Source organism: Cyprinus carpio, chromosome B15 (genome assembly GCF_018340385.1).
Source record: "Cyprinus carpio isolate SPL01 chromosome B15, ASM1834038v1, whole genome shotgun sequence".
NCBI classification, from domain to species: domain Eukaryota; kingdom Metazoa; phylum Chordata; class Actinopteri; order Cypriniformes; family Cyprinidae; genus Cyprinus; species Cyprinus carpio.
In genome coordinates, this window is record NC_056611.1 from 6,329,963 (window position 1) to 6,355,985 (window position 26,023).

The 26,023-nt window shown below is 35.1% G+C and overlaps 2 protein-coding genes across 6 annotated transcripts in view; both read right to left on the reverse strand.

Annotated features, from left to right (window-relative positions):
- Positions 1 to 6,042: 6,042 nt before the first annotated feature.
- LOC109051846 (growth hormone secretagogue receptor type 1-like) lies at positions 6,043 to 8,755 on the reverse strand. The gene is made up of 2 exons (XM_019069330.2): positions 7,684 to 8,755; positions 6,043 to 6,582 (listed from the first exon to the last, which is right to left on the reverse strand). The coding sequence occupies exons 1-2, from the start codon at positions 8,411 to 8,413 to the stop codon at positions 6,170 to 6,172; spliced, it is 1,143 nt and encodes a 380-aa protein (XP_018924875.2). The 5' UTR covers positions 8,414 to 8,755; the 3' UTR covers positions 6,043 to 6,169.
- A 1,367-nt stretch (positions 8,756 to 10,122) lies between these two features.
- Positions 10,123 to 26,023, reverse strand: part of LOC109051845 (fibronectin type-III domain-containing protein 3a-like) — a 78,747-nt gene continuing 62,846 nt past the window's right edge. For all 5 annotated transcript variants that reach the window (XM_042739010.1, XM_042739012.1, XM_042739013.1 and 2 more), the window contains 14 exons: positions 25,353 to 25,527; positions 24,876 to 24,962; positions 23,364 to 23,502; positions 23,049 to 23,117; positions 22,836 to 22,954; positions 21,617 to 21,722; positions 20,133 to 20,308; positions 19,888 to 20,001; positions 19,224 to 19,373; positions 18,171 to 18,529; positions 17,763 to 17,975; positions 16,066 to 16,232; positions 15,472 to 15,593; positions 10,123 to 12,418 (listed from right to left, as the gene is read on the reverse strand). In XM_042739010.1, coding sequence (XP_042594944.1) covers positions 12,104 to 12,418; positions 15,472 to 15,593; positions 16,066 to 16,232; positions 17,763 to 17,975; positions 18,171 to 18,529; positions 19,224 to 19,373; positions 19,888 to 20,001; positions 20,133 to 20,308; positions 21,617 to 21,722; positions 22,836 to 22,954; positions 23,049 to 23,117; positions 23,364 to 23,502; positions 24,876 to 24,962; positions 25,353 to 25,527 — 2,311 coding nt within the window. In that variant the 3' untranslated portion in view covers positions 10,123 to 12,103. The remainder of the gene's footprint in view (positions 12,419 to 15,471; positions 15,594 to 16,065; positions 16,233 to 17,762; positions 17,976 to 18,170; positions 18,530 to 19,223; positions 19,374 to 19,887; positions 20,002 to 20,132; positions 20,309 to 21,616; positions 21,723 to 22,835; positions 22,955 to 23,048; positions 23,118 to 23,363; positions 23,503 to 24,875; positions 24,963 to 25,352; positions 25,528 to 26,023) is intronic.

A 26,023-nucleotide genomic window follows, 5' to 3' on the forward strand; every position in this document is an offset into this window, starting at 1 on the left:
ATGCCCCGTTTGAACTTTCGGTTTAAAAAAAAAACTGATGCCAATCATGTGAGCATCAGATGCGAGCGTTTTATGCGTCATATGCGCGATATAGTATTAAAAAGGACTACAAGGAAGATACACATCTAGAACAAATTCTGTATGTGGTCTTGTTTCATTAATACAGTGTACATGTTTTTCTTTATTACCCGGAGATTATGAAAGTTAAATGTGACAACATGCCCCACAGAGAGGGGCACGTGGTAACATGACCATAACAGCTTGAAATGCTGATTTAACACACACACACACACACACACACACACACACACACACACACACACACACACACACACTGTATATATACTGTACTGATATTTATATTTGAATAATTAAAAATAAACAAATTTTGAAGTTTTACAATGAACATAACACAGAACAAAGCCTTATAAATCATGTATACACGCATATACATGCACATATAACACACATAACACATATTCAGGTTTGATATAAATATTATGACATAATTGCAAAAAATAAAAGTATACTTCAGTTAAAAAAGCTAACTTTCTATTGATATAATAATGATTTTGTAATGTCTAAACATAAATCTAATGGCACATGAGCCATTGAAGTTTCATGTCATTTTAATTTTAAAAGTGTTTGTTTTACAGTAAATATCAGCATGTTTTCTTGTATTACCGTTAATGAAATTGGAAAATGTAGATCTTCCTTAAAAGTGATTTTTATATAAATGTATACATTTGATTTATTACATATTGAAAAATATATTTTAAAAATACCATAAATCCCCCAAAACTAAATAATTATAGTGATATTACATTTAAAAAAAAAATACAATATTATGTTAAAAAACATATTTTACTGATTATGTAAGCTAGTTGGACAGAAAAAGGAATATTGCATATAGCATCACATAAGGGATATATAAGCCTATTTTTCGTCCTTCAACGTTAAGTTGACATAATAGGCTTGTTCGAGATGATTCGGTTCTTTGATGTCATATGCCAATCGTTCTATGCAACGCCCATACATCTCGAACAAGCCTACCATGTTAAGCGAACCATAGATACATACATGCCATATTGGATTGCTCAAGACTTGTCTGCTATCTTTAAATGTCAATGTGTCTACAGTCAAAATCAATGAGCTTTAAAACAGGGTTCCTCAAATCTTGCCCTGGAGGGCCAGTGTGCTGCAGAGTTTAGCTCCAACCCTGATCAAACTCACCTACCTGTGATTTTGTAATGATCCTGAAGACATTGATTAGCATGCTCAGGTGTGTTTGATTAGGGTTAGAGCTAAACTCTGCAGGAAAGTGGATCTCGTGGGCCAGATTTGAGGATCCCTGCTTTAAAATGTGGTATAGCTACAGTATAACTGTCAAGATGGAAAAGGGAACTTTACATTTAAGATGATGGCTTACATCATGTTATTTCCTGCACTATACTTCACCAGAGGGAGGAAGCATTTTACATAACACAATGAGCAAAAACAGACACCCTGAATGCAGTTTATATGTCAAGCATGTGACAGAGGAATATGAAGAGGCTCTCTGTTTACAAGAGAGTGAAACCAACAAATCAAAGCATGAAATAAAAAAATTGCATATAAATAATCTACTTGACTTATAATGACAGTGGTGCTGCCCCAGTCATTTGACTATCTTGTGCATGAACTGAACAAAATGATTAAATAAATCATATTATTATTAATTAATGCAACTTTAACCTTCTGAGATTTTTATTCCAGATGACAGGCTTGTAGACTAGTTTACTGTAATTAGGCCATTCTGTGGATTTTGGACTGAGCTTTTTTGCTTTTGTTTTTGACCTATTGTGGTTCTTGGGGTCTTGCTGAACAAAATTTTGTAAACTTATACCACAATAAACAGTCTTTTAATTTAAACTTTATACATAACTTGTATGCATGTGTTAAAAATATCATGTTTGAAATGTCAGAAATGCTGTTTGTTACCTTTAAAATAGTTATTTAAAAATAAATAAATAAATAAATGACTTTTGGTTAAAAAGTTGATTGAAAATAATTGTAAAAAATATATAAACAGTAAAGTCTTTAAGATTTAGATTAGATTCTTAAGATTTTTTAAGAAGTTTTATTTAAAAGATATTATTAAAATATATTTTATTTGACATTTTTAAATGTTTTTGTTATTTACAAATTCATTTCTACATTTACCATGAACTGACTTCTCAACCATTTGGTAGAGGTAAAAAAAAAAATTATAATCATAAAAAAATAATAACTTAAATTTAAATAATAAATAAATAAAACTTGTTATATTTTATTGATAATTGATTGTTTTAACTATTGCCACAACTAAATAAAATAAATAAATAATAAATAAATAAAAAAAAGCAAATAAGTTATTTTTTCCATTTATTTTCCTCTTGGTAAGTACCTTGAAAGGCTAAGGAAAGAACAGCATAGCTAGCAGACGATTGACATTTAGGAAGAATTTTAATAAATACTATATATAAAATCTATGTCCAGTACAAACAGACACTACAGTATGGACATGTTATGTTTTATGCTATTAGATAAGTCTTCTTATTATGAGGATATAACTGATACAACAAAGAGTCACTCTCCCTCCAAAGAAATGATGTTGCTTCTTGCTAGTCATGTGACAGAAATGGTTTTATACTCATTTAGTTGTTATGTTTCTTTGTTTTTGACCTTTTTCACCTGTTCTTTATTATACCTTTGTTACTTTGTATATTTATACATTTCTTATGCACTGTGTCCGAAATCGAATACTTCCCTACTATATAGTATGAGAACAACAGTATGCCGAAAAATATTTTCGAACTCATGGTATTTAAAACACTGTAAGCGCTGTGTTAAAAGTATGATATTTTGTTTCTATATGGTTTTCACAGCTGATGCACTTTACAATCCCATGAGGCCAAGTTAGAGAATTTATATGAGTGAAGCAATGTGAAACAATGCAAAACTGATGCTGGTAAGTCACATGATAATACCAACATACTGTATGGCGGATGTAGTACTTCTGAATGAGATTCATACTATCCATATTTATAGTATATAGAACATACTTTTTGAAGTTACTCAGACACTACACAATTTCAGACTCACTGGTCGTCTTTGTCTGGTTTTGTCCTTTATTGGATGTTGTGTGTGATTTATTTAGTCCTGTTTATCTTATGAAATCTCCTTTTTGTTACCTGGATTTACTTTTGTTGTTTTATTTTAATAAACTGCATTTGGACGCTTATCTATGTCTTTTTCATTTAAAATAATTTAATGGTTTTACACACACACACACAAAGTATCACAACAAATTGTATTTTACATCAAACAGAATGTAAAAATTAAGCAAATGTATAGACTACTACTCAAAATTGCTAATTTAAATATTCATATGTAACCTTTATCAAAGTGCAGTTTAATATGTAATATGTGACGTAATGTGCATGTAAACAAATATGTGAATTGGACTACAATTGGAAATTGTAGGGTTCATACAAACAGATTTTTAAAAGTCTGAAATCAGATTGGAGGAAAACTGGTGCATGTAAAAAAAAAAAAAAAAAACCTTATGTGAAAGCACTGCTAAGTACTAAAATAATATGTCAACAAGCTGTGGTTTACAGTGATTATTTATTATTTATTTATTTTATTTATTTATTTAAAAAAATATATTTTTTATTTTATTTTATAAAATAAAATTTAGTTATTTATTTATTATAAAATGTATTTAAAAATATACATTTGTATATTATTTTATTTTATTTTTTATTTATTTATTTTTTAGAATATTAGAATATTTTTATTAATAACAGCTTCTGATGCTGCGCAACCAATCATAATCAAAGACCGCAATCATCCGTTTTATAATGAACAATAAGTCCTTTTTAGAATCAGTTTATCAAGAATTACATTGAGTGGACATTTCAATTACAAGATGACCCAGATCCCGATTCCTTTTCTTTTGAGGCTATGTTGTGATAAAGTCCCTGTTCCTCCTCTTTTTTTATACCCACGTTTATAAACATGGCCACAGCTGAGTGAGCTCATGTCCTGTGGAGTTTGAGATTAGCTCAGAGCAAACAAGCTCTCTGTCAAGAGGCTGGCCGAAGGGGAACACAACCAGGCTCCTGATAATAGTGCTTTGAAAGTCTTTGGAAGAAAGCCACGAGAAACATTCCAAACATATGGCTGTCTGATGGAAGAAATAATGTCTTAATGCTTTATGTGACCCTTCCTGACACTTAACCAGATAGTTCATTCATGTGGGAACCGTAACGATCTCACACCACTTTACACAAAATACAGGCATTTAGTAACACAGCTGGACTATTTAAATACTGTTCTCACAGACTGATAGATATATTAATGATAGATAGATATATACTGATCAATATATTGAACAATGCTTAAATATTGATCAATTCTAGAAAAAAAAATATAAATAAAACTATCATAGAAAAACTAAACTACAATTAAGGGTTCAGAGTTACTGGGATTTTAATGTGTATGAAAATTATAAAAATCATCATATTGTTTAATAATTTCAAGCAGATCTTATATGGTATTTATTTATTTTTCTCTTTTTTAATTCATAAATAAATGTAACCATTTTTATTAATTATATTTGATTAAACGTTTTATTTCTTTAGATGCATTCAATTAAATATTTGTTGTTTTATGAATATAAAATATTGCTCTCACCTCCCAAAAGTTATATATACTGTAGTTATACTGTATATATGTATTAGTCAAGCATATAAGAGGGTGGTTCCCCCTACTGGACATGCACTGCTATTGTAGAGTAGGTTATGTCGAAGTTACTAAGGCAGTTTATACAAAAACAACTTCAATCCATCTTCTCAATACTTTTTACATTTCTGAATTAAAATTAAATGTGATGTTTTGCGGGGCTTAATACAACAAAGGGCGTGTGGCTCTAACTTTTTGAGCCACACTTCATATGAAAATTGTAAAAATAAGCAAACACCACATTAAGTTGTAAATTTTAATTACAGATTTTAGATTTTAAAAGGATATTATATATTCACGTTATTAATATTTTTATTAATATCTAAATAAAATATTATTTTTTAATGTTAACTTGTTTTGTTTTGATTGCTGCTGAACAAACATCATTTAGTATCTTAGTTTAAATGTTGTTTCAAAAGCCACAGAAAATATTTTTTATATACTTTCCATATTATGTTATTTAATGATTACAATACACTATATTATAATGAATACATTATAATATAGTATATTGAAATCATTAAATAACATATTATATTATATAATGATAACATTATATATATATATATATATATATATATATATATATATATATATATATATATATATATATATATATATATATATATAAATAATGATTACAATACTATTATAATAATATTGTAAAGTTTGTTTAATGATTCCAATACAACATACATATAAATACTATAATTGATATGAATATGTGCAAAGGAAATGACATCCAACACAGTAAAACAGAATAATTTACAGACACAAATACATTCAAGTAGAAATAACACATCACTGCAACAAGATAATACCATCACTTTGTGGTATAGAATCACCATTTTGTCCCGCACTTTTTAATTAGAATTTAAAGATTTGGATTATGTTTTCTGTAAGACATAAAAACATAAAATGGCTTACAATTCTGTGTAATACAATAGAAATTCTAAATTAGAAAATCATATTAAAAAAGAAGCACACAAAGGCTGCCTAAAGTCTGCCACATCTCATTTTTGAGCTCAGGTGCAGCACGTATTTAAAGAGAGAAACATCAAACTGACTTCTACACCACATTTATATGTGTCTGCAATGGTTTACAGTTGCTTTCACCACAACTGGTTTGGCAACAACTCAATGTTTTACCATGAAATTGTCAAAATCTAATCATTCAAGTCACAATATTTCCATTAATCAAGTAGTTCTATACAAAACCTATTTCACATTATTGATCTAGACTACATGATTGCTATAAGTGTGTAATAACTGTGTAATAACTGTGATATTATGCATTTGTGTGAAACCCTTCATTTATGAGTCATTTCCCCGAGCACAGTCACTGTCACTCATAATGTGAGTCAGTTCCAAACTCATTTTTCATTTCCGTCACATCAATTATTCAAGCTCTTATCCAAGAAACCCACACTTTCTTCACTTTTCCCAGGTGCCTACGCTCCTCTTCAGCTGGGTTGATGTTACCGTAGCCCTCCTCTGTCATTACAGTCTCCTTCACTCCATTAAACGTCTCTGTGCACACGGTGAAGTCATCACGGGTCGAGATATGCCTCCGGTTGGGCCCGTGGTGGCGCCTGTGGGGCAACAGGAAGAGGCGTCTGACGGCGGAGCGATACTTGTTGGACATGAGGTTGTAGAGGACGGGGTTAATTGAGGCGCTCAGGTAGAAGAGCACCATGGAGGCCACGTTGAAGTTCTGACTGAGGCGGGCGGAGTGGTAGTCATCCACGTGTGTGAAGAGGAACCGACCGATGTGGTAAGGAAGCCAGCAGATAGCAAAGACCAACACAACAACAGCTAGGAGAAGAGAGGGGCACAGGACACAGGGTTAATGGAAGAATGAGATTTGTCCATGTTCTGGGGGGTTGCGTACCGAGACTAATTTATGAAGGCAAAACATTCGCCAATCATTCATAAAGGAACATAAATTGACAAGATAGTAATAAGACAATTAATAAATAAGACAAGTTACATATTTGCAATCTCACACAAGTTGACAACATTCATTTACATTGCAAAGACGTTGCTACTGCTACTTATTAAGATTAGGCAATATTCATGTCTCGCCCGAGTCACTTTAAATGGAGAAGAATGGAGAACATTGTAATTGTCCGTTTCATTGCTTAGAAATAAGGAACAGTGGATGATGATGAGACGGCCGTTGTCAGACTCCTTGTGAAAACAAAAATCTTTTTATTATTACAATTAATGGCAAAATGAATGTTTGGAAATGTAAACTGATATTTCCTACTGACAAACTACGGAAAAATATAGAAATAACTGACATTAAACCATTTTTAGCTGGTGAAAATACTAGTGTTCTAATAATTTTTGCCACAGCTGTTCATCTCTGGAGCAACAGATTGCGTGTGAACTCTAATCGCTTGTCACCTACATAACCTTCGGAAATGTGCTGTGAACTGATCTGTTAAGATTTTGCATGCTTTTCTAAGACTAAACCAATCAGAATTCTTTAAACCTAAATTAATGTCTTATTTAGTGACCTCTGTTAGAGTGTGATTATACACTCCTCACAAATATTGAAGCTGACATTTGCTGATGAAACCGAAAACTATTTTCTTCAGTAAATTTTTCTTCAATTGTTCGCATCTCTGACTCTTGGTCTCATCTTCATTTACATACCTGGTCCTTGGGTATTAACCGTAAATCCCCTACAACACAGTGTTTTCATTTGTCGTGCATTTTCTAGCAAAAAGGGGCATGAGTTTGATAAGTTTAGAATGACTTGAAAGTCCAATGTGATAAGTCATTTAATGTATAACGCCCAGATTTTCTGTCACCATTGCAAATGAATGATGTGTAGTGTTTCAAAACCTGTTCAGATGTTTCAAGTCGTGTAGTGTATTCCAGCCTCAACACTTCCCAAGACCCACTCACCCAGAATCTTGACAGTCTGCCTGTTGACCTTCTGTCTGGCTGCCGCATTGGGCCCATGAAGCTCATGACGACCCTTCCACAACTTTCGACCGATGGATCCATACAAAAATAACAAGCAAAACATGGGGCAGAAGAAGTAGGCGGTCGACACCCAAATAGTGGTGTGCAGCAGCCCTGATTCGATGGCATAGCGTGTGTGCTTGCACTGCCGAGTGTCCGGGTCAGGCATCGTCTCGTTCTCGTACTCCACCCCCATCAGGAAGAACACTGGTGCAGCGGACAGTAGGGCGAAACCCCACAGAGCCAGAATGACATACTTGACCCTTCGCTTGGTGATGGCAGCCTTGGCTTTGAAAGGGAAGCAGATGGCCAGGTAACGCTCCATGCTGAGCACTGTGATGTGGAGGATGGTGGCGTTGGTGCATCCTTCATTAATGTAGTGCGATAGACGGCACACCAGCTCCCCGAAGACCCAGGGTACATACTTCCAGAGGCGGTAGAGGTCGAAAGGCAGGCTAAGGAAAATTACCAGGTCTGAGATGGCCATGCTGGAGAGATACAGGTTGGTGGTGGTCTTCATGTCCTTGAAGCGCTGGATAATGAGGATGGTCATGGTGTTGCCGGTTATGCCGACAATGAAGAGTAGGATGCAAATGGTGGTGACAGGAATGAGGGTGGAGGTTGGGAAGAGAGAGTCTCCACAATGGTGGTCCTCCATGAACTCCTCCATGCTGATGCAAATCTGCAGATGCCCCTTGATAAGGTCTAAGAGATCGTGGTAAATATACAAAAGACCTTTAAAAGAGGTTGAGCATGAAGAACTCTGATGAGACTTCTTTGCTGAAAGTCTGTTTCAGCATCAGGGAAGGTGGAACCAAAGAGGTGGTGTGTTTTACAGGAGATGAAAAAGACGAGACCTGTGGGTGTAGTATCTGGTGCGCTGCTACAGGAGATGAGAGCATCACCTCTCCTCTCCTGTGTGCGTGCAGAATATCACTTAGTTCAGTTCTTAATTAAATAGTGAGATCACAAGAGGTGGAGACAGTAGACAGATAGGGATAGAGGTGGGGCTTTGGCTTTCAAAGTGTGTTTAAATTAACAGCTCTTGATTTATGTCTAAGTCCATACTCTCTGATAATATGAATAAAATTACGTGCATATCAATATGTATCAAGTTTTATCAAATTAAGTAATTTGGAAAAATATTGAACTTGCAATCTTTAAATCAAATTTATTTTGGAAATTTTCTTAGAATTACAATTTAGTCAGCATAAAGCAGGGTTATTATAATTAACACAAACAAAAAAAAAAATGTTTTTTTTTTGTTTTTTAATAAAGTCAATTATCAAAAAACTTAATTTCATTTAGTTTCTAGCTTTAGTTTTAATAATGTATATGTTAAATGAACATCAAAAAACGAAAGCCTGTCAGATTAATGAAGAAACAGAGCTGTGACCCAAGCGTATCTCAAAAAGTCTAATGTACCTTTTTATAGAAATACTTGTTTCAAGTTTAATATATATATATATATATATATGTGTGTGTGTGTGTGTGTGTGTGTGTGTGTGTATATATATATATATATATATCAGTTCAAAAGATATACTGAATAAAAAGGTGTGACCTAAGTGTATTTGTCTTTTTTGTAACAAATAGTTAATTAGTATTAATGTTAGCAATGTCTAACACAATCTTTATTCATACTATGTTGATGCACAAATAAGCTGCTGGTGTGTCAGGTGGTGCATTGTGTTCACTTCAAATCTGTTCTGAAACATTACAGAAAAATACATTTAGATCATCTTAATGTCTTTGTAATAAGCTTTAACACTTGATCCAGGTGCTGAAGAATAATCTAATTTAATAGACAATCTGTCTGGAGTGAGCACTCCAACCCAATGAACCTGACGGCTCTTTCTTTTTGGACAAAAGTTAACCATATACAGGAGGAAGGAACTTTCTTTGTACACAGTCTGGTCAGGAAGTCTGGATCTCTGACTAAACACAAAATCTGAAAACATATTTTTACTAGTTTCACTGAAAAATTAAGATGTAAAATATTAGATACAGTATACTACTCATAATATAGTAAAAGTCATTACTATAATGATGTTTAATAGGTAGAAGTGTTCGATTGTCAGATTGTTTTATTAAAATGTGACGCACAAAATCTGAAAATTTGATTTGAATGTGCTCAAGATAAGAAAAAACTTTTAACGTAATGTTGACTAAATACAATAAAATCCAATGAAGCAAAAAATCTTGACTGAAATGCAGGCTTGATGAGCAGAAGAAACTTCTTTCAAAAACATTAAAAATAGTAATGTTTCCAAACTTTTGACCTGTACTGTATATACACTGAGTGTTTTTTTTAGATACAAAACATTATCATAGTGATTTGAATCTACATATATGGCAACATGCAGTAAAAGAAGACAATTAAGAATTATAAATCTTTTATTGTGCATGGATCTGTCTGTAGATATCATGACTATACAGACACACTTTAGATACATATATATATATGATTATACATTTCCTATCTGATAACGAACATTTTAAAGTGATATGTCTGATAGTATGTATACTATAACAAATTTTAGTTTTGGAATGTACGGTGTATGAGGTAACTGCAAACATTAAAATTACATAAAAATGGTCTCATTTTTTTGTGCATATTTTATTGATTTTTTGTAGTTTTTCTGTCTCCCAAGAACCAAACGCCTACCATGTTGGGGAGATGTTAAAATGGCACACTTCGCAATTACATTTTATCACTATCAAAAATAGGAGTTTGAGTTTTTTTTTCTTTTCCTTTAATGACAAACAGAAGACATCTGCAGAATATCTATAAGACCAAATCATGTAATTCATTTTCATCCAAGGCTTCTTGCAAGGTACCTTCAGTTGTTAACAGTTGTTGACAGCACTCATATGCCCATAACTAAAGCACGACACAAAACCCTACGACCGGACCATCATGCTGCTGTGACACAGCGCTGACAATCACAACACTTTAACACACAGAGAAAAAGGCAAAAATGTTCGATTCACAGGAAGTACATATAGGATTAACACAATTCATTACAGCTGTTTGCATTTCATTTCTTGTACTTTTCTTAATTTCTCTGCTGGACAGAATAAACTTAAAGGTTTTATTTCCATATAAAAATAAAGTTCAAATGTGTGATAAGAAAAAAGATATCTGAAAATTAATATTTAGTCCTATATTCAATAATCTTGAGATTACATCAAAAAGTAATATTGCTAAAAGTAGAGTATAACACAATGCGATAATCTGGTTTCTAAAACTAAAAACCAAAACCAAAACAAAAAAAAAATTAACAATAGAGAAATTAAGAAAATACTATATGACTTTCCAAATCATGATTACTGGCTGAATAAACCATTTCAAGAATTTTTTTGTGGTACTACATTTTTAAAAACAGCCAAAACACATTGAGGGCTTGCACAACTGGAGAACATGTTCCATAAGACGCATCACAAGATCAAGACGCATTCGTAAGTATTTTTTTCTCTTCTCACTAAGGTGCAAAGGTAACGACTGAAGGAAAGGTTTCCGAGAAGCATACATTGTTTGTGCTGAACCACAATATTTTGGAGCAAAGCAGCTGCTTGATTGTGAAAACAAGCTACAGTATACGTACATGATAGTAAAAATAACTATTAAGCTGAGTTAGTTTGGTATTCATAGTCATAGTCTTACTCCCCATACTAAGCCAGAATCTCAGGTTCTTGTATCATACTGTACAAAAATATACTTACATTTCTCTAGTTATTTTTGCATCCTTTACACATTCTGAACATCAAAAAAGTTCTGAGGAAAGTGCTAAATCAACGTTCGCTAATTTGAGCGGTATCGGTCTCGCCTCCCCTTTTTTAAATCGTAGACCTGTAGACTTCGCTCGGGACCCCCGGTGGGCCTTCTGCTCGCCTGTACCCCCTCGCCGACAGCGTAGTCACTGGCCCTCGAGTCCCAGGCCCAAGATAGCAAACCGGTGAGTGGTGCGACCACCTAGCTAGCTTTGGGACACTGAATGAAACTGACACTCAACAGTTTACAGTTGAAATTATACGTATAAATAACATAAAGACTACAGCTACACAAATAAATGAAGTGGTACGATGAGTATGCGATGAGCGGTAAGCCTCACTGCTGATCCTTCATTAGATTGCTCTCCGAGTCCCACGGAGGGAAGGGCGTTCTTTCAACAGCATGCTCAGAAGGGACAGCGGAAAGAAAGATCAATAGATTGGGTGAAGTGATTCTAAAACTTCCTTTTTCTCAATCCTTCCCTTCATGCGGCTCCTTGATGCTGGTGCCGGAACGAAAAATAAAGAAAGAAAAACAAACATCAACAAACAAACTCGTTTTGACGATGTAACGCAGGGCCAAGGCTTATTCGATCACGAAGTACTGGATGGCGACCGCGATGAGGATGGACGTCACAGCCAAGAGGGCGATGATGAGGAAGGAAAACTGTTCGTCCGTCATGCTGCGTTTTGGCTTCTGGGCCTCGGCTGCTTTGGATCCCGTGGTGCCGGAGACCCCGGGGCTATCGACGCGAGGTGGAAGCAGGATGACGGTGGAGCTGTAGGGCCCGATGATTTCGGGGGCGTCCTGGCACTGCCGGATGGCGCAGACACGAAAACGGTACTCCGTGGACGAGCTCAGGTTAGGGAGCTGGTAGGAAGTGGCTGAGCCCTTGTAGATCTGAAAGAATTAAAGACGACCATTAAATATTTAATTAAAAACTAAACACAAATATATTCTTAAATACTGCATAAAGTATTATTTGCATTGTTTTTTTGTTAGTTTTTGAAAGAACCCTTATGGTTACCAAGGCTGCATTTATTTGATCATAAATACACTAAAAACAGTAATTTTGTAATTTAAAAGAAGTGTTTTTTTTATTTTAATATACTTTAAAACTTTTCAGCAGAAATTTTCAGCAGTCATTCTCCACTACAGTATTCATTGTCACATGATCCTTCAGAAATCTTTCTAATATGCTGATTTGGTGCTTAAGAAACATTTTTTATTATCACAAATGTTGAAATCAGTTGTGCCATTTAATATTTTTGTGGAAACCATGAAACCCTTTTAAAAGATTGTCTGATGAATGAAAGTTCAAAAAATTTATTTAAAATTGTTTTTTAATAGTGTAAATGTCTTTATTTCACTGTTATACTGTTACTTGATCAATTTAATAGTGTATATAATAATGTATTGAATTATAATAGAAGACCTAAATTTAGCTTATTTTTGAATAGATCAGTAATCAGTTGAATTTATACAGAACAGTATTCAGCATTACATTAATTTCATTCTTTTTCACAACAAAAAGTAAAGAGCTGATGAAGTCTATTTAAAGGATGCAGATGTGTAGGCAGAGAAATAATATGCCCGAAGAACATGAGAATATGAATATGAAGTCGCGCATGTGTGTGTGGGCTGCATCAACACAAACACACAAGCCTCCCATCATGCCTGCAGTCTCCTACAGTGTCTCTCAGCAGGGGGTGATGAGTCAGAGCCAGTGAGACTGCTTTACCCTTCCATTACCCTCAAATCTTCAGTCACTCAGAGGCAGCCCACGCAGGTGCTCACGGTAGAGTGGTTTTAAGTTAAATCAAACGTTCTGCCGGGTCCCGCCTGACATACAGTTCAGTGATAATATTTTTAGTGACAATCACTATTAGGAATTAAACACTGCAACTACAGACAACTGGGTGATGTTTTTACCCGGCTCTCCAGGGGCCCCCTTAGGACTCCCATTTAAAGGGACAGTTCACACTAAACGTTTACTCCTCATTTCTTTTGGAGTGAGTTTTTTTTTTTTCAGAATGTTCAAGGCGTTTTTATACTTTGTGAGAACAATTAAAGGGATAGTTCACCCAAAAAGGAAAATTATGTCACTAATTACTCACTCTCATGTCATTCCAAACCGGTAAGACCTCCATTCATCTTCAGAACACAAATTAAGATATTATTGATGAATTCCGAAGATGAACACAGTTCTTACGGGTTTGGAACGACATGAGGGTGAGTAATTAATGACAGAATTAAAATTTTTGGGTGAACTAACCCTGGGCCCGATGATCATCAAATCTCATCTGTTTTTTTTTGTAATTTATGCATTTAAATATGGTGCCACAAGTTTGGCTTTGACTTTAGTTTAAGGTAATATTTTTACAGTATAGTTACACAATTAAGTACTAAGTAATATTAATTTACTACATACACTTACTACAAGGTTAGGATTAGGTTTAGCAAAGGACCTCAAGATGGGAATCAAACTTGGGTCGCCAAGAGCACAGTTGCATTATATATGTCAGCACACTAACCACGAGGCTATCGGCGCCAACAGTTTCTGGCTGTTTAACAAGGACAGTAACATGTCACAGCAAAATACAGTGTTACCTAAGTTTGTGGGAAGTCTGACATAAATGTTCACAACGCAAAAGTTCCTAATGCACTTCACAATTAATCATAACATGTTTAAATGTTTTAAATTCAGTGCACTTGACGTTGACTTATTTTATGATCTGCTTCTCATGCTAAGATATCGTATGAGCTCAAAAGATGGGACTGGTTTTGGAACAACTTAAAGGTATAATATATCACTACTTTTGTTTTGTACTTTGTTGCTTCTTAACATTTTTGGAGTCCTTGCCAAACAAATTCGAATTTTGAATATTCGTCAAAAAGGCAGCCTTGTCAGTGGCGTAAATGTCATTGCATTTTAATGTTTTTGTAAGCCTATCAAGTTGAAGCCACTATATATGGCGCAGCTGCATTGTTAATTACAAATATGACGGGAAACGAGAACATCAAACGTCAAAACTAAAACCAAGCCATTCACACAGAACGCATATTTCATGCATTTTCTTTAGGGACATCTTTCATCGTTGCACTCGCACTTCGCACAAAAGAGCCGCATGTTTAGAAAGCCATGTAAAATTAATGCAAGTTCAACTTTGAAAAAACATATATTGAGACTTTATGGCGGGTTTTTTTCCCCATCCCCCCGCAACTCCTGTTTTTAAATGAAAAATGTACTTGTGATCGGCTTTCGGCCCTTTCTATTAAACTATGCATACATACACGATGCTGTTTTGTACATAGTTGTTTAAGAAACTTTATTATAATTGGTTTATAAACATTATTTTAAACATTATGTACTTTTTTCACAGATGTTATTCATGTTATCTTATGCTTTGAATAAACATGCATTAGTAATATTTTGCTTGATGCGCCCTCTTTTGGCCTCAGGTGAGAAGCCAAAATCTTTTCTTCACCCTTACTGAAATTATGCATTTTTTAATTTCGAATATAATTCGAATTTAGTTTTTTAGCTATTCTGACAGCCCTAGTTACATCATGAAGTCAGAACAAAGAACATGCACAATCACATCACAAATGTGAGTGGATAGATTTGATTTAGCTATAACATTAAGTGCAATAACTGTCACTAAGCCATTCAAGTAATGACCACTAGATCGTCATTATGCTATAATAATATTCATCCAAACTGCTGAACCCAACACCTGCTGTCTGCTGAGCGCACCTGCTGAGCGCCGTGGCCTCTGTGTAAATTGCTTACAAGTGCAAACCTACATTTGAGACACTTTTGCCTCACAGTGAATCGAAATATTTTAATTGAGATGCTTAAATGAGGTTAAAATGGATGGTTTTTAAGTGTTCGAATGAGCTGTATTCTACTGAAACATGTACATGCAGCTGATATAGTGCGGTGTAGGTACCTGTTTGAACTCAGAATTTCCCTGCATGCTTTGCAAACAGTAGATGACTGGATCTCCCTTCATAGGCGGCAGTGTCTCCCAGCTCACCTCACACGACTCATCCACACGCTCCACACGAGGAGCTGAAGTCAGATACAGACAGATGTACAGTAGAGATGATGAGAACAAACCAAACTTGCATGCAAAAATATTTCAGGTCAAACCGCAGAACATTAATTATGTGTTTTAGGATGTTGTTTTCAAAGTGAATCAATTTAAAATAATTAATTTGAGTGTGAGACTGATTATTAAATGTAACATTGGCTGCAACATGCCAATAAACAAAGCTGTGCAATTATTATTTATGCACATAAATTAGCTCCCTTATGAGAAGACAGGCATAATATTCTGTGTAAAATACAAGTGGAGCTTTATTAAACACCTTTATATTTATAATAAGTAAATACCACAAAATATTTTCATCGTTGATACTAATAAGAAGAAATGTTTCTTCAGAAGCAAATCATGAAAATGAAGTTTTGTAATCAGCAAATTAAATGAATCCGAGGAAGCCTATGGGGTAAGTGTATGGCTGCAGCAGCTGTGATGCTGTACCTTTCAGGGGTGCAGGTGGGGAGCGGGGGGTAGTGAAGGTGTAAACAGTGGAGAAGGGCCCCTCGCCCGCCTCGTTAAAGGCCTGGATGCGGAACGCATACGAGGTAGACTCATTTAGCCTCTGCACTTTGTGAGTGTGACAGGGTCCTTTATACAAGGATATAAACCTTTAGGAAGAGACAAAAACAGATAGAGAAAACGTTATAGAGTTAACCTCTATAAAGCCAGAAAAAACACAATATTATAAAACAATAACAGACTTGAAGGCAGACCTACACAAAATCTGAGTTTTGAATGAATTAATAATAACAAATAAATAAATGTAAAAATAACTCTAATTTGAATGATTTATAAAGCTGAACACATCCCTTGCCAATTGCATGTTTGTACTATACAACCTTTCAAAAGTTTGCAGTTGGTCAAATTTATTAAAGGGATACTCCACCCCAGAACGAAAATTTTGTCATTAATCACTTACCCCATGTCGTTCCAAACCTGTAAAAGCTTTGTTTGTCTTTGGAACACAATTTAAGATATTTTGGATGAAAACCGGGAGGATTGTGACTGTCCCATAGACTGCCATGTAAATTACACTGTCAAGGTCCACAAAAGTATGAAAGACATCGTCAGAATAGTCCATCTGCCATCAGTTTAACCGTAACGTTATGAAGCGACGAGAATACTTTTTGTAAGCGAAGAAAACAAAAATAAAGACTTTATTCAACAGTTTCAGCCATGCCACATGCATCCTTGTGGCGCAGTTCATACAGAAGAGCATACGGTGATGTGGAGAGACACAGATGAGACTGTTGACAAAGGAATTGTTCAATAAAGTTGTTATTTTTCTTCTTCGTTATATTATTCTTCGCTTACAAAAAGTATTCTTGTCGATTCATAACATTACGGTTGAATCACTGATGGCAGATGGACTATTCTGACGATGCTTTTCATACTTTTCTGGACCTTGACAGTGTAACTTACTTTGGCAGTCTATGAGACAGTCACAGGCCTCCCAGTTTTCACCCAAAATATCTTAAATTGTGCTCCAAAGACGAACGAAGCTTTTACGGGTTTGGAACGACATGGGGATTAATGACAAAATTTTCATTTTGGGATAGACTATCCCTTTAAGTGTTTTTGAAAGAAGACTCTTCCAAAGCTGCATTTATTTGATCAAAAACAACAACAACAACAAAAACAGTATTTTTATTACAATTTAAAATAATAACATTTCTGTTTAAATGTATTTAAAATGTAATTTATTCCAGTTATTACAAAGCTGAATTTTTCAGCAGCTATTACTCCAGTCTTCAGTGTCACATGATCCTTCAGAAATCATTCCAATATGCTGCTCAAAAAAACATTCATTATTATTATAAATATTTAAAACAGTTGTGCTGCTTTACCAAGATTCAGCTTTCTTTGATTAAGGGAAAGTTACTACATTTACCTGATTTACTTATTACTTTCATAATAATCATAAAAAAGTATTTACTTAAAAGTCACTTCTGATCAAACTAATGCATCCTTGCCAGATAAAAGTATTAATTTCTTAAAAAAAAAAAAAAAACACTGACTGAATACTTGGCTAATCTAAGCATTTAGCTTTCAGAGAAAATTACTTGAAACTTTTCTCATGCCTGGTCAGGACACAGTGTTAAAATATACTGTAATGAACCAACAGTGCATCTACTAACCTCCCACTTTTATCCTCCATTTGGAGATGGTACTGTAGGGAATCAGTGGGTTGGGCCTTGGCCGGGCCTTCACCCCACTTGAACCTGAGGGTCTGGTGACTGGAAGCGGTGCACTCCAGACGTGGAGGGAGGGGTGGCAGTGGCTTGGTCTTCAGTTTAAAGGTGTGGCTACAGGGTCCTGCTCCCAGAATATTTAGAGCCTGGATCCTTATCCTTCAAACACAGAAGCACAAGATTCCATTTTCTTTCATATACATTCATTAATTAGTTCAGATTCATGTTCATTATTGGAATGGTTGTGGAGTTTAATTTATAAGGTTCGTAAGTTCCTACATTCATGAAATGGACAACACTGGTTGTGCTGTATGTTTATTTTGCTACTGTTTTATAACAAAGATTTTATTGTACCTGTAGGTGGTGTCGGGCTGCAGGTTCTGAATGATGTATTTGGTTACGGGCCCAGTAAGGATGGGTTGTCTTTCTCCCAGATCGATCAGGTACGACGTGATCTCTGATCCGTGATCACACGGCGCCTCCCAGCGTAGCCCCAGGCAGGTGGATGGGGAGTAAAGGAGAGGTCTGGCCTGTTCGTCCTCCTCGTCCTCATCGTCATCCTCATCTACGCCTCTCTCTGTGGTCCTGCAGCCCTCCACTCTCATCTCTGACTCGCGGAGAGCGTGGACGTTGCTGACTGGCGCTGGCACAGAGCACGGTGTCTGGCAGAGCACGGCATCGCTAAAGGGCCCTACACCGGCTACATTCACTGCCTGAGGCACAAAACACACACAGTCAGTGAGTGATTAAAATTTTAAACAGGCCTGACATTAACAACAAATAAACCTTTAATCTTTGACTTTTTTGTAATTGATTTTAGTTGAGCAGATCATCAAGATGAACCATAACAACTACAGGACCAACTATAATGATAATTCTACACACACACACAAAAAACTACATGTATACAACAGTAAGACATGGGACTGGGCTAGACTGGTGTAGAAAAGTGGACCATAAAAATGTCTAAAAATGAACTGTTTTGCTTTTGTAAATCTGCTAACTGTACTACTAGAAATATTTAGGGAATGAGCATATTTTGTAATATAATTACAAACTGTTGCAAAATAATTTAATTGAACAAAATTTCATCCAACAATCAATTTATAGTATAACAGCCCCCAATATAGTAATAAACAGTTGTTATAAACCACACAGGACAAGAAAAAAACAAAAAACAACAACAACTGTATTTGTCTCTCATCCACTGGGTGGCACTGAGAATGTAAAGTTGGCACCCACCCCATCATGTCATTTGTATGAATCAAGCTGAAAGATTTGTGCTCACAGGAAGTATAATCAGTCATCAGACTGCTACTTCCTGGTTAGTTTCACAAGCCAGATCACGTCTCACCAATAGCTTAAACACTGAGATGAAATAAGTGTTTGTATGATAGCGTTTCTCACTTGTACTCTGCAGAAGTAGTTGGTGGCAGGCAGTAGACCCCTCATCTCATGGGACAGTGCAGCACCGGTGTAACACATCTGCATACTGCCCTCTGCCGCCCCCCACTCCAGACGATACTCTGACACTGCTGCTCCATTACAGGAAGGGGTCTGTATGGGTGCAAAACACAGCCACAATTTTGTGTTAGACAGTTTTGTGTTAGACAGTTTTGTGTTAGACAAAACTGAGAAAAGGAAAACAAAGCAAAAACAAAAAACTACAAATATTGAAAAAAAAAAAAAAAAAAAAAAAAAAGATGCAAATAAAAAAGCACTACAAAACTATTTGAGAGGGGATTTGTTGTTTTTTTCTGATTATGTTTTTAGGTAAAAACAATCATAAAAAACATGCAAAACATTACATTTAATTTTGTTTCTTTAGTTTTGAGTTTATTCAAATGTTTATTAATTTTCATTATATTTATTTTTATTTTCAGTAAATGTTTATTAATGAAGTTCATTTTCATAAGTTGTTTTTTTTAATACAGTTAATAATAATAATAATAATAACAATAACCCTGATTCAATCACAATGAAGTAATTCACTAAAATAAACTTGTCCTCTCAAAGCTACTAAATAATTGCTTAATACAAAAGAATACTTTGCATCATGGGATATTCTCACCTCCCAGCTGATCACAGCACATGTCGGTGATTTACAGGTGACATGAGGGGGCCGACACGCCTCAGGGGCCCCTGGACCTGTCGTGACCTCAGACCGTTCCGAAAAAGGGCCGTACTGTTGAACACCAATAAAATATGAACTTACTAGCCGAAGCTAAACTATATGTGGCACATTCTATAAAGAACAGGTTATTAGCAACTGTAAAAACAAGTCATATCTGTTACATTTATAAGGCTTGCACTCACTCCAGCTTTGTTGCCAGCTCTGAGCCGAAAGCCGTAGGTCTTGCCGGGCAGTAAACTTCCCACTGTGCAGTCCACTTCAGAGCCCTGGTACACCTCCCTGCCCTCTTCCATCTGGGGAGTGAACATCTCCACGCTGTACGAAGACACTGCACTACCTCCATCTACCAGAGGGGGCGCTAACAGATGCAATGAGAGAAAATATTCAGATTAAAAAAAACTTTTATTCAGCAAGTAAAAATATAAATTAATCAAAAGTAACAGTTAATACTTAACTTACATTTTTACAATAAATAAATAAATACAAATAAACAAATTAATAAACACTGCTTTTTAAACTTACTGAAAAATAACTATATTGAATGATAAATAATTTTTCACAGGTATCATAAATGGGTTCTTGTTTCGAACCGGATTTAGCAATATTAACAATGGGATTTTTGGAGGAAGATTTGTGTTTTTTAACGACCCCTTCTCCTAGAAACTTGAATTTTTTCAGAGATATATTGAAGACATTTTTATACTTTTTAAGGGCTTTTATGATTCGATTACATTTAATATGGAACGTATCGAGAGAGCTACCATTTCTTTATACTAAAGTGAAAGTGGATTAAACCTTATCTACAACGGTATATTGTAAACCGACGGACAGAAACAGTTTGCTACATGCTTCAAGTAGCCATGTGCGACCATTAAAACAGGGTAGACTTGTATGATAAATTTTTAGTACAATGATATAAAAGGCGATGGCTGGATTTGGCCTTGAAAAAAAAAATAATTTAGATGACCTGATTACTCAATTGGCAATGAAGTAGTTGATTGATTGGATACACGTGTTTTGATATGTAAGGAATTGAATATAAAAATGAATGTGAAAACTGAGGAAGGTCCTGCGTGATCGAAACATTTGTTGATTTTAATACACACTGAGCACTTTTTTGCACTTTCTAAGAATAAAGAAGATTGCTAGTATCTCGGCATGTAATCCTTTTATTTGCATACATAGCATAGCAAATGAATTTCAAGAATTTAGTTTTTTTTCTCTGGTGGATTCTATTATTAGGTACAATAAAATGGATTCTGTTACTGTACATGTGAATGAAACCAAGCGCAAAATCCTCTTTATTCTTCTTTTTTGACAGTTTTCATAAAAACATTAAGCAGCACAACCATTTGATACATTGATTAAAATAAAACATCTAAAAAAAAAAAAAAAAAAAAAAATTAAAAATAAAATGAGTAGCAAATTCAGCATATTACAATGGCTTTGCCATCACAGGAATAAATTACATTTTAAAATATATTTAAATGGAAAACAGTTATTTTAAGCTATAATAATATTGAATGAATGACCCCAAATTTTAAAAGACTGTGTATATACATCCCTCAACCCCCAATTAACCCTAAATACATATTAAATATAGCATGATTTTAAGAAACACTTAATTTGTTATACGCAATAAGCACAGACAGAAAGGCACGCTTACCCCAGCGTAACTGCACCTCTCTTGCTTTGGGTTTGCCTATGACCCTGGGCGGATGACATGGACCAGGAGGAACAGGTGGCGTTTGGACCTGCAAGGGCTCCGTCAATTAAAACAAGAAGGATGAGAAATTAGAAAAACTACAAAATCTTGATAAACTTTAATCATGCACACCACGTTCCACCTCCTCGATGAGAATAGTGTGCAGGCACCGGCTGAAACCGTGGCAGCAGACCACAGCATTCTCCCACATTCACGGCTGTGAAAACCAGCGCCAAAATGAGTCATAGCTGCGCGCTGGCAAGTCCTGCATGCAGATATGCATCTGCAAAGTGCCAACAATGCTATTACAGCTGGGATCAGGAGACGGAAGAGCGAAATTATTACCAGCCGCTTGCCAAAAGCGCTCCATTGATAAAAGCGTGTTACGATTTTGAAGGCGTGGAGATGATGGAAGAGAGGAAACAAGTAAGCGATTCATGCGGAAACAAACCGATAAAAGGAAGGTGGATGAATTGTTAAGTTGTGGAGCAAAGAAAAAAAAAGATAACAGTCCAATAGAGATGGACAATATTTACACGAAAGATGTATGCGAAATAAGCAAAAATGTTAATTGTATTTAGATGACTTAAAAGGTTTGCTATAAAATTAGATGTAGCAAGACACAGTGGTCTGACATTTAATTATTTTTTGCTTAAAATGTCATTTCCACCAAAGGGCGAATAGTGAAGATCGTTAGTAGTTTTACACTGTTGAAAAAACACCTATTTATGATTTTTCTAAATGAATTCTTGAAGATGCACGGTAACTGGCTATGATCTGAGGCTTTCTGTAAAGAATACCCTTTTGTTAAAAAAAGTGTTCTTTAATGTATTGAAATTATATTTATAGTGTAATTCAAATACAAATACTATACTTACACTTGCAGGTAATATAATTTTAATGAAATAAAAGGCCACTGAAGTGTATTTAAAGAAAGTGCAATTTCATGACTTAAATATACTTTTAAAATGTGTGCTTTGTAATGATGTCAAATTTTCAAATTTTTAAATCATTAGTTTTAATGATCTTTTGTAAATTAAAAAAAAAAGAAGTACACTTATTTTGATGTTTGTTTGTTTTTTTCAAATATTTTGTATACAGCAAAATAAGCATCAATATTTAAAATAAAAGTTCAACTTGGCCCTACAGCAAAAGGATTGTATATTTTTGTGTGACATACTGGGCTCTCGCCTCCCGCACTGATGCAGTGGACTCTAGCCTGGTATGAACATCCTGGGCTCAGACCATCACAAACACACTCCACAGCCGAACCACTGTACACCTGATTCCAAGAACAACCTGAAACACACACACAAGCAATCAATGAATTATCATAATGGCAGGATCAAATTGAGCATGTGTAGACACACCAGAAAACCCAATTGGAACGTACCACTGAACCCTTCAGACAGCTCCGCCACATACTTTGTCACATCCGAACCGCCATTGTCTTTGGGAGGATCTGAGGTGACAAAAAAAACAATAAAACACTTACTATTGGCGGCCAGTTCCAATGTTATTTTAGTATCACTGAGATACTGTACACTTTCTGTTCTGAATTTAGTTTTAGTTTTTAATTATTTAGTTGTGTTTTGTAACAAAAACTTTCCAAGTATATGAGGACTAAATCAAAGGTGGTTTCTAGATTAGTTTTAGTTGTATTGACTCAAAGCTCAATCTTTATGTGTTTCTAACATGCTGAACTGACCCCAGGTCAGACGGAAACTGGTCGGGTGAGGTTTTCCCTTCACTGCGAGTCTGCAGGGGCAGCCCGGTCTGTCAGGGGCCGTGGTGAACTCAGACACACCACTGGGGTTACTTTTCCCTTCTGCATTATAGGCGACAACCTGCAATGATTTATATAAAAAAAAAAAAAAAAAATAGTCAGAATGTTATTCATCATAGTAATGAGAGTGTGTGTGTGTGTGTGGGGGGGGGGGGATTTATGAATGATTCAAAATGTCACAATGCAAAAAAAAACTGAATGGTCCTAAAAATAGGCTTCATTATGACTCACCTAAACACTGGGTGCAGAGGGAATGCAAATCCCTAGGGCCTTTCAAAGCCCTTTATATTCACCACCAAATTTATCTCACTGAGAAACAGTTTGCCCTGATAAAAGCTCAGGAAGAGGAAGCGTTTACGGTTCAGAAATAAACTGTGGTGTTGTGATGTCATCTGTCATAGTAATTGGCAGTAATTGGGGATGCGAGCTCTCAGCAGGTAATCAGCTCCTCTCATCAGGATACTTGCAACCGTTCTGATCGCATTAATACACTTTTGGTTTTGGAAACACGATTATGATCAACCCACCCCAACAACGCCAGAGTGACCGATCACATCACTACACCACCTGCTTCATCTCCCAGCCGCTGGCAATAGGTGAGTCTCAATCATGACCGGGATGGGGTGAGGAGAAAAAAACAAAAAAGAGAGGAAAAAAGAAGAGAGTGGAATTGTTGGTGGTTTTGTTGGATGAATTGGAAGATGAAAGGTTAGAAAAAAATTAAACAAACAAAAAAAAAGGAAGGAAAAAAAAAGGAAGGAAAGAAAAATAAAGAAACAAAAGAAAACTGATAATGGTAGAAAGAGAACAAAAAAGAGAGAATAAAAGAATACTGTATATACAGACTAAATAAAGGGAATGACGACGAATGAACAAACAAAAAGGCAAAAAAGAATGAATGAAACTAAAGAATGAACAAATGAAGAAAAAGCTTATTCAAAAATAAGAAAAGACTAAAATGAAAAATAAATGAAAGAGACAAAAGAAGGAATGACAACATTAAGAAAACAACAAAAACAAAGAGATTTAAAAAGCACAAAGAGAGAACTATCAAATAAAATAAGTAACAAAATAAAGACAAAACACAAGAAACAAACAAAAAAACAAGAGCAAATGAAAAACAACAAGAGCAAAAAACAAGAAAGAACAAAATGAATTTACATAAAGAAATAAATAAAAGAAACTGATAAAGAAATAACATTAGACATGGCAATATAAATTAACAAAAAATGAACAAATGGAAAAGCAAAAAAAAAAGCCTGAAATAAAAGAAAGAATGAAAAAACGAAGAAAATGAATGTTCAAAAAAAAAAAAAAAAACTAAAACAAATAAAAATAAACCAATTAACTAAACTAACAAAAGGAAATAAAGAAACTGAGACACACTCAAGAAGTGGCAAACATACATCCCTGTGTGTGTTTGTGTGTTCTCACCCTGAACCTGTACGTGGTGCTCCTGTGGAGGTTTCTGACAGTGTGTGACAGATCGTCACCATCATAACTGGCCTGGAACCCATAACCCTGTGAAACACATGACATATTCATGTAAACGCATTCAAAACCTGGCCTACTTATGGGAAATGGAATCTTTATGGCCCAGTTTACACCACAAATTAACATTTGCCTTAGGCCATTCACAAATATGAGACAGATCACGGTTTACTACACACTTAATGTCCGCATAAATCACTTTTTACATTACGTGATATTCTCAAGCTCAGTCCAGGATGCATCAGAACAAATTAATGTTTACTCTGCAAAACTGATCTGGCTAACTTATCTCTCTGACTAACTATAAAATCAGACATAGATCTTCATACCAGGTGTAAGCAGGCCTTATGTGTCATTTATTTTATTAGAAGTGTTCGATGCATTTCTGACAAATGCCGTGTGTGTGCGTCTCTCACTCACTGAGCCCTCTTCTTCCATCTCCAGCACGTAGCTGATTTCGTCTTCTTTGGGCGAACCGGCTGGCCTGTACCATCGCACACAGAGCCATGTGACCCCGGACTGAATCAGCTCAGGGCTTAAGGGGGGAGCAGGCACACTGCATGATGTCATGATGTGGACGACCTCACTGAACTCACTAAGGAAAGAGTAAATGATCATAGGACAAAATACATACTGTATTTTCCAGACATGAACCACCCTTTTTATCATCTGAAACATGCCACAAATTATATTCCAGAATATATACACCAAAACGCACATAAATATGCACACACACAACATGTCAGTATTGCTAACTTGACTCACTGTGGTGTTTTTTCAAACATGTGCATGTGAAGAATGCTGTTTTATGTGGATTTTAGGACACAAGTAAATTATAAAGACTCATTTACATACTAAATAACAGTTTAGCAACCAAATGTTAGGCTACATTGTGAATATGAAAATGAATCAGAGAAGCCTGTGAGCCCAACACTGGTTTCAGTTTCACTTTAAATACATTTAATGGTTTAATACATTTTAATAGCTTAAATCTTATTTATAATAAATGCTACCATGTTTATATTGTTTACAATGTTAGTAAGCATTTCATTCACCGATATTTTACATTATTTCTGAATGTAATCATAACA